The 18,014-nt window shown below is 37.7% G+C and overlaps 1 protein-coding gene across 4 annotated transcripts in view; it reads right to left on the bottom strand.

Annotated features, from left to right (window-relative positions):
* TRPM3 (transient receptor potential cation channel, subfamily M, member 3) overlaps window positions 1-18,014 on the bottom strand; it is a 276,569-nt gene that overhangs the window by 103,353 nt on the left and 155,202 nt on the right. For all 4 annotated transcript variants that reach the window (XM_010568605.1, XM_010568607.1, XM_010568608.1 and 1 more), the window contains exon 6: window positions 17,600-17,771. In XM_010568605.1, the coding sequence (XP_010566907.1) occupies window positions 17,600-17,771 (172 nt within the window). The remainder of the gene's footprint in view (window positions 1-17,599; window positions 17,772-18,014) is intronic.

Genomic DNA, 18,014 nt, shown 5'->3' with positions numbered 1-18,014 from the left:
GCTTGAGTATCTTAAAATTCGAAAAAGAAGGTAAGTGGGAATTATCACATTCTCAGTTTTCTATGATGCTCCCAATCACATTTAAATTATTTGTGACATTATATTTATTTCAGAATAAAAGCTTAGCTACTTATACCAAAGAAGTCTACATCTCAATAACTCTCAGGCAAAACACAGAGCAGATTTGAATTAAACTTTTACATGGTTTGATACAAAAAATCCTGGATGCATATTTGTCACTAAATATTAGTAATTTGGAAATGAATGCAGAGGGTCTGTAGAAAAATTTCAGCAGGTAGGAAGACATTGACTGACTATTCCTGATGAGATATTAACACTGCATTTGCTAACAATTTTCTATCTATAAAACTCTGAACTGACCATGCCTCATTTTACTGTAACACCGGACCAATTTGAAAAATATTGGCATGTGATGCCAATAAGACAGAACCTCTGACTTTGGGAAGAAGGTAGCTGATGGACTTCTCTTTAACCAGTAATCAAAATATTTTTCATTCTAGATCTCTGTATCTCCTTAGAAATGCAAGAGTCAGGAATTCTCTGCAAAAGCATTATTTCAGCTTGTGCATGCACATTATACAATAGTTTGTAAAGAAGGGGCTGGAAGTGCCTGATATATCCACAGGGAGCCTCTTGTTTCAGCCACTTCATTCACAAGAATGTCAGGCGGGGAGGTGAGATGCTAAATCTGAAGGTAATACATTCCTTATAAAGCCAAGGTCATCAAGTTTCTTGCTTGAGATTGTCAGAAAGGAGTCAATACAGAAATAAAACCATGCTGATGAAAAACTGGACTACAACACCGGGGTTGCTATCTGCTAGCACACGTCCAGAAGCTGGGAACTTTGTGCCATGCATTAAAAGGGACAGTCCAATAAATCAACAAGGCAGAAGTTTTCCCTTCATGTTGTTTGTGGAATTTACCACAAAATTGCCCTAGTCTTGGCCAAACTAAGCAGAGCACTCATCTTGCAGGGCTATCTCCAACAACACTGCTGTTTTCACTAAGTACCCTAAAAGTGTAAAACCTTAGAAATTGTGTATTTCACATTTTATTAACTGGGAAGAGAGTAGCAGTAATACACTCCACTGAAATGTTGTCCATTCTGAAATTGCAGATAACCCTTCTCAGTACAGGACAATGCATTATTATTATTATTACTATCAGGAAAGACTCTCAATCACTGGTGGTGTTTTCCAAACACAGAAAAAGACCAATTCATTCTCAAAGATCTAGATACCTTTTCAGTTTCTTAGAAGGCAGAAGTTACTCAGGTTTTTTTATATTCTCTGTAGGGAAAGACTCATCCTAAAACCTGAAAAATTATGGTGTTTTCCATCCATCTGATAGTTACATGGAGGTTTTATTTTTAAATTTACTCAGTTTATTGTTTTTTTCAGCATTTCTAGGATAAGCTTTGGTTTCAGCAGATCCCTTTTGTTTTCCCTTTGGAAGATGGAGAAACCTTATCTAGCAGTATATCTGCGGATTTGAGAATAGCTGGGAATGCTGACTATTGTGTTATCACTGTGAGGTTTGTCACTTGGTTAACTACACCTATATTTCAAGATGGTGAAGGTCTGGTCCCAAAATCAAAGGTCTTCCTACTTAAGAATGGTCTCAGAATTTTTATTCTGTGTTATTGAAAATAGTTCATAAGCCAGAGATACTTTTTTTCTCAGGTTTTCAAAGGAAATATTCAGCCTGTATTCAAGAGCAGTATGTGTGAAACATCTCAGACAAACTTGCATATTACTATTTCTCATTTAATGGGGTCTCCATCTCACATACTGAAGTCAGCATTCCCACTATAAATGTGAAAAGACATGTAGTCTTTCCTGACTTAATTAATAGAACACAGACAAAACAGTGCTTTTATTTTCATTTTAAATAATGATTCATCCAAAAAGAAGAAGAAATAGTACCAAAGACCTCGGAGTTAAAATCAGTTCTCTGAGGCTCATCACTATCTTAATTTCTAAAACAATAACTTTTATTTGGAGCATTTAAATAAGCATAGATTTTTGCAGGGTAGACTAGATTGCTTAGTGTTTCACAGTGTCAGCTATTGTGGATATTGTTGGTGCAGTATTGTAAATTAGACTGCAATATTGTACGAAAGATTTATACAGTCAACCTAAAGCTTCATTACTGTGTTATTGCCTTTGTGGCCAGCAACAGAGCCTGTGAGAGACTTTCCGGCAATTGTGATTCCAGGAAGGTATGTACATACCAGAACATTTGTCCTGATGTGCACCAGTGGCAACTTGTAGGCTTTAATGTTATTATACAGAAAAGTAATCCCATTTTCCCCTTGAGACAGCAGTACTGCATCAATACATAAGTTAAAACAATAAACTAGAAATGAATGAATTTGGAAATGGAAGCAATGAAAAACTGCATAAGGTCTGTGCTGCATGAAAAGGGATTTTGAAAAATCTACCATGCTTTGCAGAAGCCCTACTTTGTTTTCCCAGTTCTTGGAAAAACATGAATATTTTATACTATGAGTATATTTATAAATAATCTATAACTGTCTTATAAATAATTACAAATTCTTTTTATGAAGAGCTAGACATGAGCTACGCTTTTTTTATAGACCAACAAGTGAAAAAAATGCCTTATTTAATATAAAATGTGTTTACTACTCACGTTTTTAAGTGTGCTTATAAAAGTAACCGGGACATATCAGTATGTTGCGTACTATTTCTAAGTTGACTCCTGAGATCAAGTGCAAATAAAGCTGAGAGAATCTTGTTCACTATCCCTGACAGAAATGTCTCTTAATTTCTGCATCTTAACACTGGGTGGTGGTAGGTGCATCTGAGCTGATTTCCTGCTGATGACCTTTGCTCCTTCATGAGGTCAGACGTGTTGGTGTGGGTTCCCCTACATTAATTTTCCTTTTCTACCTGGAAATTTTGCTGGAGAATTTGGTAATTATTTGGATTTGTTTGGGATGTTGGAGCCCATGGCTGTCCCACTGGAGGAGTTAGTGCACAGCAGTTGGCACAGAAGTGGCATACAGCTGGAAATCTATGTCGTGTCTCCCACACAAGGTGCAGCTGTAGAGCAAGTTCTCCAGAAGCTGGATGCAGTAGGAAGAACTTAAGGCTTACAGTGCACATAAGGCAGAGTCACTGCGGACATAGTCAGTGAGTCCAAACTGTCCAAAGGGTGAGGAGGGTAAGTAAGCTGCCACAAACCTTCACACAGTGCATGCGCATTCAGCCTGACATCTCAAAGTCTTTTCTTAACAAGGCACACACTGCTCATCTGTGCAGTGTGGAAACAAGCGGGTATATTTGCATGATCAAGGGGCCTCTATAGTTTTGCACAGCACCACCCTGCAGGTCCACAGGTTACTAAACTTTCCTGGACCCAGATGTACTGTGGATGGTGGGATACATAAATTAGCAGGTTTCTCCACTGGTCATCACATCACAGGTTGTCACGTGCTTATCTGATATAATGAGATAATGGACTTTTAGCAGTAGAAAGTTGCTATAACAGGCTTCAGATTTGTTTCAGGCCTCTAACTTGTGTATGTCCTGCAAAAGGTCTACCATTTTTGGGCAACAGCTACCTTTCTACCTGCAAAATTCTTTTAGGACAATGGCTTTTGTAAGGGGTAAACTCAATGCTCTCTTAGTGGCTGACAAATACAGTCATAAAATAGATGTCTAAAAATATAAATTAATAGGTATATACAAGTTAGTGTGCCTGCAAGTGTTTGCAGCTGCACAGTGCACTCAAAGGCATGTATATAGACCATTTTGCACAGGTTCTTTAGCACAAATGCCCCATAGGTTTCCTGAAAGTGAAGCCTTTTTCACGTGCAGAAGTAAAATTAATTTGCATGCAAAGCCAGATAATTTTAAACTTTTCCTGTCACATACAATTTACATAAAGAGGACCTCTGTTTCTTCCAGATTTTCCTGCCTTCCTAGTCTGCTTTATTGAGAAAATTTTAGGGGTGGGTGGTTTGGTTTTTTTTTTTTAATGTTGTTCTAGCTAATAGAAAACGCTCCTTTATTATAAGGAATGAATCACCAGGTTTTTCCAAAGATATTAAGAAAAAATTCTCTCTGACCTTTTCTCTTTTAACTAAGTGCCTGTTAATCTGGACCACAGCTTCCTTTGAACATACAACTTCAGGAACTTTGTGATATCCGTACCTTTAGAGTTAAAAACTACCAGAGCTCCAGGGTTGTTTCACAAGCCCTGTGCTGGTCCCTCTCTCTTCCCTGACAGATTGCTGCTCTTGTAGCCAGCAAGTACTTGTGTTGCTCTGAGGTATGACCCAATCACACCCCTGGCTGCAGCCTAATCTATCATTTAAGGGCCCAGACTGTGGTGGATAGCTGGCTGAAGTGTTAGTTGACTGTAACAATAAATGTAAAGGCAAATGGCCAGCACGGTAAAACAAGTAAGAATAAGTTTTCTTTTAGCATACTGAACGTAATCATCCCTCTCCTTACAGACATGATATCCCTCATATACATTCAAACAGAACTGTATGATATTATGATCAAAACAAGAAACTTTGTAAATACAAATTTTTAAAATGGCAAGAAAATTCATAAATACAAGTTTTTAGCACCTTGGTCCTGAAGTAAAACTTGGGTTCAGAGGTTTATTTAATCTTAACTCAAAGGCACTCAACACATTTACTATAACTCTATTACCAACAGGTATATTGATACTCACTTTAATTTGGTAAATTCTAACCAGTATATCTCGGTTTGCTTTTCTTTGATTGTTACAAATATTTCGGATATGTAACAATTGAAACAAAACTAGGCTGCATTTGAATGCCAAGTGGATGAATATTTACTAAATCAAAACAAAAAATGAATAAAAATTTCATGAAATTACAAATTTATACATGTAATTCTACTAACCAGGAATAGAAACACCAGAACTACCCTGCACATGTGGGCGTCTAATCCAAAAGCAAGTGCCAGTATATCAAATCCTTAACTGCATCAAACAGATGATGTGGTTACCAGGTAAAGGCTATTTATTCAACAGATGAGGTTACAGTTCAGGACTTTCTAATCCAAGGATTGTTTATCTGTGGCATTTAGTGGAAAATCCCATTTAACTGTCAATGGAAGACTGATAAAGTGTTGTGAAGCTCAACAAAAATGTTCATGTCCTTACAAGCTCTGACAGTTTTGAACTTCATTTTGATCAAATCTGATCTTAGTTTTAACCTAAATAGGTGAGATGAACTATGATTTTTGAGTGGAAATCAACTAATAAACATTAATCATTCATATTTGAAACAGGGCAAAATAGCATTTCTTTCTGAGTTCTTTGCAGAGTTTGAGGCTTATGGTATCTTGAAACTGAAGTTGGAACTTGGGGGTTCTGGGAATTTAAAGAAAACCAAAGAAAGTCCTTAGCTCAAGAAGTCTGTTTTAAAAGTCCAACTTCCAGGCCTTTGCTATATTTCATGAGGCTAACAGAGTATGCAGTAACATATTGCATCAGCAAAGGCTGAAAGAAACACACCACATAAAACCTATGGCTTTCAGAAGAATTTTGGTCCCAGTGTTTGCCTGGCACTTGGATATCCCAGTGAGAAGTACTTAGACAGAATGGATAAACAATTAAATATGCTCTGGAAATTTAATAAATGAAAGTCCACCCACCATGAGCTTAAAAGTTTGAGGAAAGTAATTTTAAGTTTCTGAATTAATATTTGCCTTACAGTAATACAGAGTCAACAGATACTGCTCTTTGGTTAATAGAGTGTGTCTAACCACAGGGTAAGTGCTACTTAAATAGATTTAAAATGGTATTGGATTTACAACAGTCTTTAAAAAGTTTACCCACACAAATGTGTCTGCTTCACCTCTGGACATCTATGTAGTACAGCCTATAGTCCCAAGTCCCAGCTAGCTCAGAAAAGCTAAGTTGTAAGAGAGAACATCCTGAAATAATCCAGATCCTTCCTATTAGGTTACACTGAAATAACATTACAGCTTGTTTTTTTTCAGGCTATTGTTTTCAGCCTTCAGGCCCTTTTAGAAACACCTCCTGACGTGTATGAGACAATTTTGGCTAAAATATCAATATCAGTATCAAATAGATAGGATCACCTGCATATGCAATAGACTTGCTTCCCCCAGCTCTGCAAATCACAGCCATAGTATGCTTACCATCAGAACATTTACATTATTAACTACTAAGTGAACATGATTGGAAAAAAGGGAATGTAGCTTGCCTTCACAGGATGATGGAGAGGGATGCTGGCTCTTATTACCCAGAGAGACAGGAACATCTCCCAGATGCCACCACTGGTTCAAACTTAATTTCACATAGCTGCACTTCTTACAGTCAGATCTCCCTTTTCCTCACCCCTTATCTCTAGCACCTTCCCCAGAGCAGAACCAGTTACTACTTATTCCAGATATAGCAAAGATGAGACAGATATTGTAATCCTTGAAAGGACTGTTCACTAATATGACCAAAGAAACTTACACATTAAAAAACCCCCCCCCCCCCCCCCCCCCCCCAAACCCCAAGGAGCCCAAACTCATTCTATCCTCTTCTGAACAACTCTAACAGTTTTCTATTTGCATAAATTAAGTGGAACTTCCACTTGTTTGGAGGCTCATTACATGCCCTATGTCTAGAGAAATCAAAGTGACTTGGTAAGCCAACAAAACAAATTCTAAGAATATTTGCTGTCTTTCTCAAATTCACAGAACTAATGGATTATGTGTAACAGAATGACACAGAACCACTACTAATGAAGGAAAGCTCACAACCACTGGACTTAGTTTTGCTTTTCAATTTATTTTTTTGACTTTTCTTCTGCCATAGGCTCATGGAATCTCATTTGCTACAATTCCTTTTTCTTCTTCGTGCTTCCTAACCACATTTTAAAATTACTATTATAAATTATATTTTGTTCAGCTTTATTGCTTCCTTTCTAGTTTGCATTCATTCTCTTTGTTCCCCTTGTTGTGGTCACTTCCATTCTGCATTCTCATCTTTCTAGCTTCCTTTTTGGTATCCCAATAACACTTTCACTTCCTCTCTGTCACCTTGTGTCTAATCCATAAGCCTCTTTTATCTCCTCTATTTTTAATTCTCCTCTTTACTAAGAGTATAATTGCATTTCATTTGTCTCAGCCTCTTCTCCTTTCTCTTCTGCCTCATCTCAGTACTTTCACTCTCATTTTTATTTGTTCAGTGCTCCTTCCTTATCTGTCTAAATCTAGCTAGTGATGTATCTGCCATCCTAACAGAAGTGGCATTGACAGACAAATCTGTGGACCTGACACATGGACCATATCTTCATTTAATATTGGACTGATCCTAAAAACTTCTCCAAAGGACATCAAGGATGGTAACAAGAAAAAAATGATGAAAAATTTGTGATACCTTCTTTTGCTTTTCATACCTGTCTTTGCAAAAGGACAAAGGTTAGAGATTCCTCAGAACAGGCAAGACACAGGAAGAGTCTATGTAAGACTAAAGCTTGGGATTTGTGAGCCTCACAAACCAGTAACAACCCACTTGGTTACTTTCTACAGGATGGCAATATCTTGGTCAAGGCTGGCACTTCAAGTTCAAAGACATGCACACAAGAACCTTCATGGATTTCAGTCAAAACTTACCCTATCTGTCCTAGAAGTCAACTGTTTATTAGGCCAGTACTACAGGACCTAACTGGTTTCGCTCTTCTTGGAGCTCATCAGCTGTAGGTAACGGCCTAAAAGACTCAGAAGCAACTACAATTTCAGTAATTTTCATGTTCTGTCTAAATTTCCTTGATACTTTCCCTGGTTCCCTTTGGATGTGAGTGGTACCACATATTGTAGCCAGCAGTTTAGAAAGTTATCACAGTAACATAACCAACTTTTACACTGCCTCAAATTACATATTGAGGAGCTTTTCCTTGTCATATACTGCATATTTGTCAACATATTGGACACCATATTATCTCAGAAAACCATCCCTCCTTTCTCACCTGTTCTAGAAAACAACAGGTGAGATAGCGAACAGCAGAAATTTTGCTAAAAAGGATTGACCCTAAGATGATCTCTGTTTCTTAGTTTTATGGCTTTGCTCTGATTTTTATAGTAAATTCAATAAACCTAAAATGTCCAAACATTATAGAGCTGAAATGACCTGTGGTTTTTTTCTTGTATATCAATCATATTAAAACACATATGTTTTCAATAAACTTATCTGTTGAAAGTCAAGTCCATGAGAGGAATTTATGGATACACTTGCATTCAATCAATTGTGTATTTATCTGTGCTTCAAGAACAATTTTTAACCTGCATGTGCTTTCTCAGCCCTTTCTGAGATGATATTTTTGTCTCCAGTGTCTGATCCACAAATATCATGATGCTTTTGATGAAAAAGGCCCAAGATTTGATCTCTTACAAAATCTGAAATGAGTCAAGCTGCAAACTGTTCTGAGTTTTACTTAGATTTCACAGGAGTCAAACCTGCAGCAGGCTTCCTCTCCTAGAAGGAAGTCTACCTACATCTTCCCAGCTAGGTAGTTATGAAAATGCATCTAGGGCTGCACAGAATATGAAGGAAAAATCTGAAACAAATGAGAATTCCAATGCATTTGATGATGGTGCAATGGTCAGAGAAGATGCCAGTGATGACAGTTGAACGTCCCTTTGCCTTCCCAGCCCCCTTCATATATTCTCAGGCATAGGATGACAAAGGGAAGTCCACGGGTCACATGAACAGATATTGTCGACATATTACCCTGTCCAAATTGCCTTCTCTACCCAATCAAATCACCTGACTTTATCCATCAATTCCTCACTCAAAGGTAACTTTTTCTCATAGGTCTACCAAAACTCAACTATATTCACCAACTCTATAAAGAAGAAAGATTAAATACAAGGACACAGGTACCAATGCCTGTGGTCTGTTTTCAAACACCATACCATAGAGGTAGAGCAAACCTTCAGCACCAAACAGCATTTTTAAAATAAGAACAAGAGCAGATTGATAATGAATAGTAATATTCCTTATGAAGCCCTCTGTGGTCTAGGAGACAATTCTTCCAGTAATGTACTAATCAAAAGAAGAGTAAGAGTATCACAAGGTGGACCTACACAACCTAAGGATTCGGTGTGGTAATCTTTCTAAGATATACCAACATGCTTCAGTTTGTGGAACGGACTGAGCAGTGCAGAGTGATTCGTGGGCAAAATACACAGAGGTTTGCTGGTTTTTTTTTCCCCTTTTTTGAGGGAAATAAAAACCAAAAAATGAGATCTCTGGAGTTTCTAGGAAAAAGGACAAGGAGCCAGCCCTCAATAAAACTGCAGTACAGAATATGTATTTATTTCTATTGTTTTCACATGGTGCAGAGAAGATGAAGCACAATGTAGATAGCACTGAAGGTGTTAAGTGTTTCAGCAGAGAGTGGGAGATGAAAAGTAGCGTTGAGGCTCACTATATACATCTGTTGTGGCAACTTTAACATAGATGGTCATTTAGCTTTAACATAAATGTACACCTTGTTCTTCAAAGCCTTGTGACACAGTCTGCCTGTTCCAGAAGGGTGGCCAGCTGCATGCAGATGAATCCCTTCTGATCTGTAGCCCACATTTGGCTTTGAAGAAGAAATCATTTTGTCCATTTTCTGGATCTGTAAGCTTCAAAAAGTCTGAAAGAGTGTGTTTTTTAAAGAAGTTTATAAAAGATACAAAATAAACCAAACTCATCAAAACCTTCAGATTTTTGGAAGATGTCTACCTGCAATTAAACATGCACTGCCTGTATGTCTTCTGGCTTAACATTCTGGTTTCAAGTATGTCTTTCGTTACATATCCTCATTTTTATCTTATTTTTGGGTCTTCTGGAAAAAGAATTGTTAAAAATCTCAAAAAGGGCTTTGTTTTTTTCGCATAACTGTTCCTGAAGAAGAAGCTGGTAGCTAGTTTTATGAAGAACAAAGAGATTTCATAGTGAAAAATGTCTTCCCCCCCATCAGCAAAGGCTGGACTCCTGCTGTCTATGTGGCATTATATATCCTTGTTATCTTCATTCCTCATGATAGTGAAGTCCTTTTACCTCATCACTACTCTTTCCTTCTGAGGTTATGTCTCATCCTGTAAAATGGCAGAAATCTAAGTAGTCCAAGCTGACAAGTAAATAAGCCTTTTTAAATCATTAGAGCAAACATTAGATCTTTTTACATTTTAATCCATCTGTTAACCCCAATTTGAATACCACTGCCTCGCTGGTTGGACTTCACCTATTTCCAAAGCAAATTTTCAGGATGTAAAATTTCTGTAAGATATTTGCAGAGAACAGAAAATTCTGGCAGTATTCTGACCAAGACTTAAATCTTTTAGTAGATGAACCTTTCAATATAAGAAAGATGTCTGGATTTAAAAGAAAAATGTCATTAGCACATGATGAATATGTTTTCAAGGCCATTTGTCAGATTTGCAGGTATCACACAAAAGCTTATTCTGCCCTTCTAACTGCTACTGAAAGCACATTACTCCTTTCTAACACATGCCAAACACAAATTATATTACTGATATATATGTGCTGATGCATGCAAGACAAAGAAAATGATTGCACGTTTCCCAAAATACCTATGCACACACAAGAACATGCTGTAAATGCATGCTTATGCTATGCGATGCATCGCATCATGTCATGTTGTGTCACGTCCAGATTCTGATGCTTCTGACAGATAATTATACATGTTCTTCTGAAGAAAAACTTACAACATTCCTAATTAATTCACAACCTTTAAAATTCAAATTAAAAACTTTTATACAGGCTACATGTGATCATCTTATGTATGTAAATAATATGTACCCTCATCTTTCTCCACTGGTCCAGTAAGATCATTCGTATGAAAGAACATAGGCATTTGTGATGGAAGTGCTTGGCAATCATGCTGTAAGCTCTTTAAGAATTTGAGAATATTTAAGTTAGTAGTAACAATTCAGTTAATAGCAACAACTATATGCCATGAACTGAAGGACTTGATGCAAACAGGAGGAATGAACTGCATATTGTAAAAATGCAAACATGAGTGCTCAGCCAAAAGGGGGAAACTAGGTAGGATTTTTGAAGATTCTGTAAGTACTGGTAAAGGGTATTTTTATATAATATGAAGTAATTCTAGACCACACTTGTTAATGAGAAAGCATTGTTCTGGCTAATCACAAAATGGGTGAAATCCACAGCATGTCAATCTATTGAACTGACTGCCTGAAACTGGTTAACAGTCCTCAGATTAGACCTATCAGCTGAGTTACTACATTGGCAATTATTCTAATCTAACCATCTGTGGAGCGGCAGGAATGAATATTTTATGACTTGTAACTTCCAACGCACGTTTTGTAGACAGATTTCTTTTGTGTTTCTGGTTGGAGGCAAGACTGTTGTACCTATTGTGTTACTCAGCAGTGTTCTGCAGAAGCCGTAATGATGTAGATCTTAGCAAATGACCAGGCCATTCCAGCACACTTCACAGAAATGCCTTGTTAGCGTCTAGGAATGTCATAATTGGAGAATTCGCAATAGGTCATCTATAGTAATTAGATGCTTCATTTCTTTCCTTTCTCTGTTTATAGATTACATAATCTGTTTGGTGATAGATTAAGTTCTCTTTCTCTACCGGCCACTAATATTTTCCCAGGATGGGAAAAAAAAAGACTAGCTGCACTTTCATGTCTTGCGGGATCATAAAATTTCTAATTCAATGCCAATACCAGTTTTCTGGTGAAAATTGTCCTACCTCTTTTATTTTAAACAGTTTCTTTTTAAACATTTCTTTGCATTATTGTGACTCATTGGAAAGAAGGTGTAAGTATACAATATTTGGGAAAAAGCAGCTGCAAAGGGGACAAAAAATCTACAATGTGAAGAAGACTTCCCAGGCATAAGGGGGAGGATGAAATGTATTGTGTATGGGATTCTAGAAAAGAAAAGAAATTCTCAACATTTTAGAGGATATGTTGATCCCTATTCCTTCTGAATAAAATTGTATGTAGAAACGTAAGTCTTTAGAATGACTTTAATCAAGGAATACTGTAGATGAGACGAGCTTGAGGGATGCACAAGTATTTTAGAAAAAGAATGATTAAATGTTAGGTCTACAATATCATGGCAGACTATCTCTTGAAGATGAATGCCTAATGACTTTTAGTTATCCTTATAAAGATAGTCACATAGGCCACATTTTTTTTAAACTGAAAGTTATTTCAGGGCTCAAAGACAATAAGAAATTGGGTGATTTTTTTTGAAAATGAAGTCCAAACATGAACAATCCCACATAAATTGCAATTTTTCTGTGTTCATTCTTGGAAAAGGATTCCAACAAGGTAAATTACTTGACTGTTCAGAGTAAAACTTGTAGCTTTTGTTCTAATCAGGTAACTAGATCCTTATGTCACGGACCTGTTGATGTCAATCTGAATGTGATCCAACAGCATGCTCTCAGTGCACATAAGGCAAACCATGCCCTTGTTCTATGTTTAAAGGAGTGTCTCAGGTGTGAGTTTTTATCCCACCCCCACTCTGTTCATCACTAGTGGGGCTGCATCTGAAGTACTGTATTCAGCTTTGGGCTGTCCACTTCAAGGATGGTAAGAAGAAACTGGTGAGCATACAGAGAAAAACAGCTAAGCTGTACAGTGGCCTAGAGCATACGTCTGAAGAGGAGAGTTTGAAACAGCAGACCTTGTTTAATCTTTTGAAAAGAAGTCTAAGGAGTAATCTAATACATGCCTACAGCTATCTGCAGGAGTGTTAAAGAGGTGTTAGAGCTGTACTCTTCTTACTAGGGCCAGGCCCTGTGAAGGGAAAGCAGCCACAAATAGCAGCTCCAGATCAGACACTGATGATAGGGAAAGTTTCCAAACATTTTGCTGGAGCCCATATAGATGGTTGAATATCCATTATTGGAGGTTTTCATACTTGGCTAACCAAAGCTATGGACAAGCTTAGCTAGCATTGACAATAGTCCACTCTGAGAGGAGACTCAGACTGGGAGCCTTCAGCAGTCTGTTCCAGCCCATATGAGACCTATCATTCTACAAATAGCTGTGAACCCTCTTGCATTCAAGGCAGTGAGACAGAGTTTAGTATTATGAGCCCTTCCAGAAGCAGTGAAACAGAAATCAGTAAACTGGCAGCAGTGAATTATGTCAGCCTGACATGTTGTAGATCCCTGCGTGACAAGAAACAGTATAAGTGCAGCATCATAGCTGGAAGCACAGCTGCAGTCCACTTACTGTATCTCTGAAAAATTGCACCTTTTGAGCTGGGATATTTTATTGCATTTAAAATCTCAGTACATTTGTCATGAAAACTTTCTGCTCATTAATGCAATATTTCTGGAACAGGATGAACTAAAATTGATTTAACTCCACATTTCAGTGTAAAAATTTTTACATGAGCTGTCAAATTATCCATGCAATACTGTACAAATAAATCATATGGCAGAGATGGTCACAAAGATATTTTTCCTTCCTTCCAGAGTACATCTTAAGGTGATCTCCCTGCCTTTAAATTCCTGCAAAAGGTCTAGGACTCAAATGTTTGAGTGAATTGGAAACCAGAAACATTTCTGATCAGATCACCTTCAATATTTCCTTTTGATCTTGAAACAGTTTTAGAAAAGTTCATCTTACTGCCAACATTTCTTACCACAAAATGATACACTTTGAAACTTTACGAGTTTGAGACAACTTGTAGCTTGCTGCAAGACATGGTTGCTGGGCTGTGTTAAAATAGTCTTCATTTGTGAAAATAAGAAAGACCAGTCCTGAGCATTCAAGCATCAAATTGACCTCAAGCTAAATGCACAACTGAGTGACTCTGTCCTGAACCTGCAGCCTCAGACTGACCCACAAATGCAGCTGTACCTATGCTTGCCTGGAAAGCATTTTTAAATTCCTGAATATTTGCTGTGGACAAAATAAGACCTATGGAAGTGGTAAAAGCTAAAGAGGTAAAGTGGAAACAGCATATTCAATGAAATCTTTTCTCTAGTGTTCATAGGGGCTTAAGGCAAGCTTTTTATTATTATTATTTAATAGAACATTCATTCAGGAAATTAGGTACTGTTGAATGACTGAGAGTGATGCTGTATTAGGAACAAAAACAGCTGAGTCTTTCAGAATTATCTGGCGTACTTAACAACCTGATTTAATCTTAAATTTTATAAAAGAGACTGCCACTGTCCTAATCTATTTGAAGAGAATACCATTTTCTGTGTCTTTAATAGGTGAGCGCAAGCTTGAAGTTTGCCTTTGTGAATAGTGTGTGATCCCAAACATCCAGGAGAGCTATCACTCCACTGGAGAAAGATACAGTTTAAGCAAAGCAAAGTAAATAAGAAGAAATGACAAGCCAAGCATGTAAAAGCCAGGCAGGCTTAAAAATAAGAATAAATCTGCTTTCAGCACTATTGTCCAGGGACAGGCTGTGAAATATGAAGTTACCAACTGTTTATTAGTTCCTAAATCTGTTCTGTTTTCTAGCCCTCTGCTCTTTTGTTTGGTGATTAACTAGAAATTGTACCTTTTCCTGACTCTACAGCAAACAAAAGTCTGATGCTGTCAGTGTTTTTCCCCACTCCACATGCTTACTACTAGAAAATGGTAAGTAAGGACACATATGCATGGCTGCACACACGCCTGTTTGGATGAAGATCCCTTTGCAGCAGTGTCCCTGCACGTACAGGGCCAAGGAAGTCCAGTGTTATGCTAGGAATGAGGGTAAGGAAAGGCATCGGAAAGTGGCCATCTGTTTGGCTGACCCAACAAGGCAGGTGGTGCTTCTCTCATCCATATGGTCACTTTTCTATTAACTAGAGGCTGGGTAGGACTCAGTCACCTTCTTTTAAACAAAGGAAAACAAAATGTGGCAGAAACATTTGGGATGTCACTGGACCAAGACGTACAAATCTTACCAGCAACTTCCTTCTTAACAGTTCTCTCACATTTCTGTTTTGAAGAAATGTTGTAAGACCGAAGTGATTTTGTGTTTATAAGAGAGAGAGAGGTTTGGGAGGGAGATATTAAATGATAGAGGTACTCTGTCACAGAGAAAAGGAAAAAGGAAGATACATGCTCCTGGGTGGTGGGGCAGGGGCTGCAGAGAGAAACCAAAGAAGAGAAATCCTTCATTTTTTGTGGGTGTTTGAAGAGGTCAGGCAAGCATGTGACTTGAACCACCACAGTTTGGAGGTTCATCCGTCAATCACTTTTCAACAGATAAACCTCTTGTCCAAACCTGAATTAAGTTAAACCTCTCTAAAGAGATTGAATTTTTAACACAAAGATTTCCCCAAGACAATGTTGTGCTGTAAACTGCAAAAGCTCACATTTTTCTTATAAAAGTCCTCAAAATAATTATTATTTATGGCACAGTTTTCTACAATTTGATTACATCATATGTAAGTTTCAAGTGTGGATTTTTGTTGCTGGTCAGCTGTTGTGATTTAACCCCAGGCAGCAACTAAGCACCACGCAGCCGCTCACTCACTCCCCCACCACCCAGTGGGATGGGGGAGAGAATCAGGAAAAGAAGTAAAACTCATGGGGTAGGATAAGAATGGTTTAATAGAACAGAAAAGAAGAAACTAATAATGATAATGATAACTCCAATAAAATGACAAAAGTAATAATAAAAGGATTGGAATATACAAGTGATGCACAATGCAATTGCTCACTGCCCGCTGATCGATGCCCAGTTAGTCTCCAAGGGGCGATCCCCTGATCCCCACTCCCCCCAGTTCCTATACTAGATGTGACGTCCCATGGTATGGAATACCCCTTTGGCCAGTTTGGGTCAGGTGCCCTGGCTGTGTCCCCTCCCAGCTTCTTGTGCCCCTCCAGCTTTCTCACTGGCTGGGCATGAGAAGCTGAAAAATCCTTGACTTTAGACTAAACACTACTTAGCAACAACTGAAAACATCAGTGTTATCAAAATTCTTCTCACACCAAACTCAAAAACATAGCACTATACCAGCTATTAGGAAGACAATTAACTATCCCAGCTGAAACCAGGACATCAACCTAGGATTATATTGTACTATCTCCATCTGCTAAGGAAACACATAGGCATGCACACACTGCTTAGGATGCACACACATTTGTGCATACCTACACACTGGTCTCTGAGAAAAAGCAATATATATTCTGATATCATAAAAACAATAATCCTGTAGTACATGTAGTTCAGGCATTGGTGTTGAAAAGTGTAAGTAGCACACCACTTTAATTTAAGCACAGACTATACTCATCATACAGAAAGCTTTATCAAGCACAACCAACACGCTAGTTTATGTTCATCCCATTGGGCCTGCCTGTAATACATTATCTGATGTCTGAGAGCTTAAATGTGTTTCCGAGTCTCATTCCAGTTTCAAGTGTCTATATCACAAAAACTGTCACTCTTCCTGGCCTTAAAATTGTATGTTTATAGACAGTTGTCAGCAGAAAGGCTGGGCATATGAGCACTTTTGAAAAATGAGTTCTGTTTTTATTCCTAAAGGTAGCTTATGCAGGTACAACACTGAGGTTTGTTTGTGAGACTAAAAGAATTCCTGCCCGGCTAATGTCCAAAGGAAGATTTCTTCCCTATATATGGGCTAGGTTCAATTTCTAGAGCTGATCCTTTTTTCATTTGATAGCACCAAGTTTCTAAAAAATAAATGGTTGTAAACAGAAGAAAAAAAAGTCCAAAATATCTAGAAAGAAATTAACACCCCATCTAAATTAAGCATCTGTACACTACAGAAACAGTAATACTGAGATATCACCTTTTATTTTATCCAAGCTTAATTAGGTGACTATTTGCTTTTCATTTTACATAGGAAAGTGGTACATGATTATAAAAGAAAAAAAAATTATAACTTTGAGAGAAAAACTGGGGCTTCAGTCTGATCATGGTATGGAATGTATCATCATGATTGTAAAAGATGAGGTGAAAGGACCATCTAATGTCATATTCTGCCTCTGGCTGTGGCTAATGACAGCTGCCTAGGAAAAACTAATAAACGTAGTGCAAACATGTAGTAACACCTCTATGGGATACTCTCTCTGCCTCTAAATATCAATGGCTCTGGGACTGCTTGACTTGTTCAGTCATCTTTCCTGCAACCATGCAGGATTTTATATACCTCTATACACCTCAGTCATCTCTCTTCCAACCTGTGAAGTCTTTAGCATAAAAAGCTCTCCCTTACTTTTTGTCACCCTTTCCTCTACCTTTACTAATTCCACCGTATTCTTTACAAAACAAAGGGGACCAGAACTGTATACAGTTTTAAGGAGATGGGGGTACCAAAGACTTGAACCTGAAGAGCCTTGACAAATACTGTTTGAACCTTGTCAGAAACAAATTCAGCTATTTGTCCTGTACCCTTACCCAAAATCAAATTTTATTATTTTTGTTCACCATTATTTGCTTTTATTAGCTCATGCTCACCATTTTAGACAGTAGAACTGCTCCCCAAAATATACAGATCTTATTGCCTATTTAAACTCATAGTGTCTTCAATATATTGCAATTATAAGAAAAAACAAGCAAAATGTTACTCACTTGTATTTATCTTCTGAAGTGAAATGTGCTTTTCCAGCTGTCTACGAAGTTTCACCTCTGCTCCATATTTACCAGTAGTGCCATTGTCAGCCAAAATAAAATGAGAATGCATACTGTTGAGCACTGTCAACTTACTCATGGGATTGGACATTGTCTGGTATGGTCGGACCACCTGCATTTTAGAGACAGAGGAAAAAAAAGTACTAAACAGAAAAGACCCTTTGAATCAGTTATAAGATACCAGCTGACAAGATGATACAAAAGAAAAAAATCAAAACTGAAATATTGCACTCAAGCACTGCTGTGTTCTATGTGTAAATTAGAAAATAATCTTACCATTTAAACAACCTCTTGTGGCCACCTTTTGTAAACACCGACCTTTTAGACACAGACACTGCTTAAAGGGTTTTCCATG

Source organism: Haliaeetus leucocephalus, unplaced genomic scaffold (genome assembly GCF_000737465.1).
Source record: "Haliaeetus leucocephalus isolate CR32 unplaced genomic scaffold, Haliaeetus_leucocephalus-4.0 Scaffold251, whole genome shotgun sequence".
Classification (NCBI taxonomy): domain Eukaryota; kingdom Metazoa; phylum Chordata; class Aves; order Accipitriformes; family Accipitridae; genus Haliaeetus; species Haliaeetus leucocephalus.
This window is presented reverse-complemented; position numbering and strand designations above follow the sequence as displayed.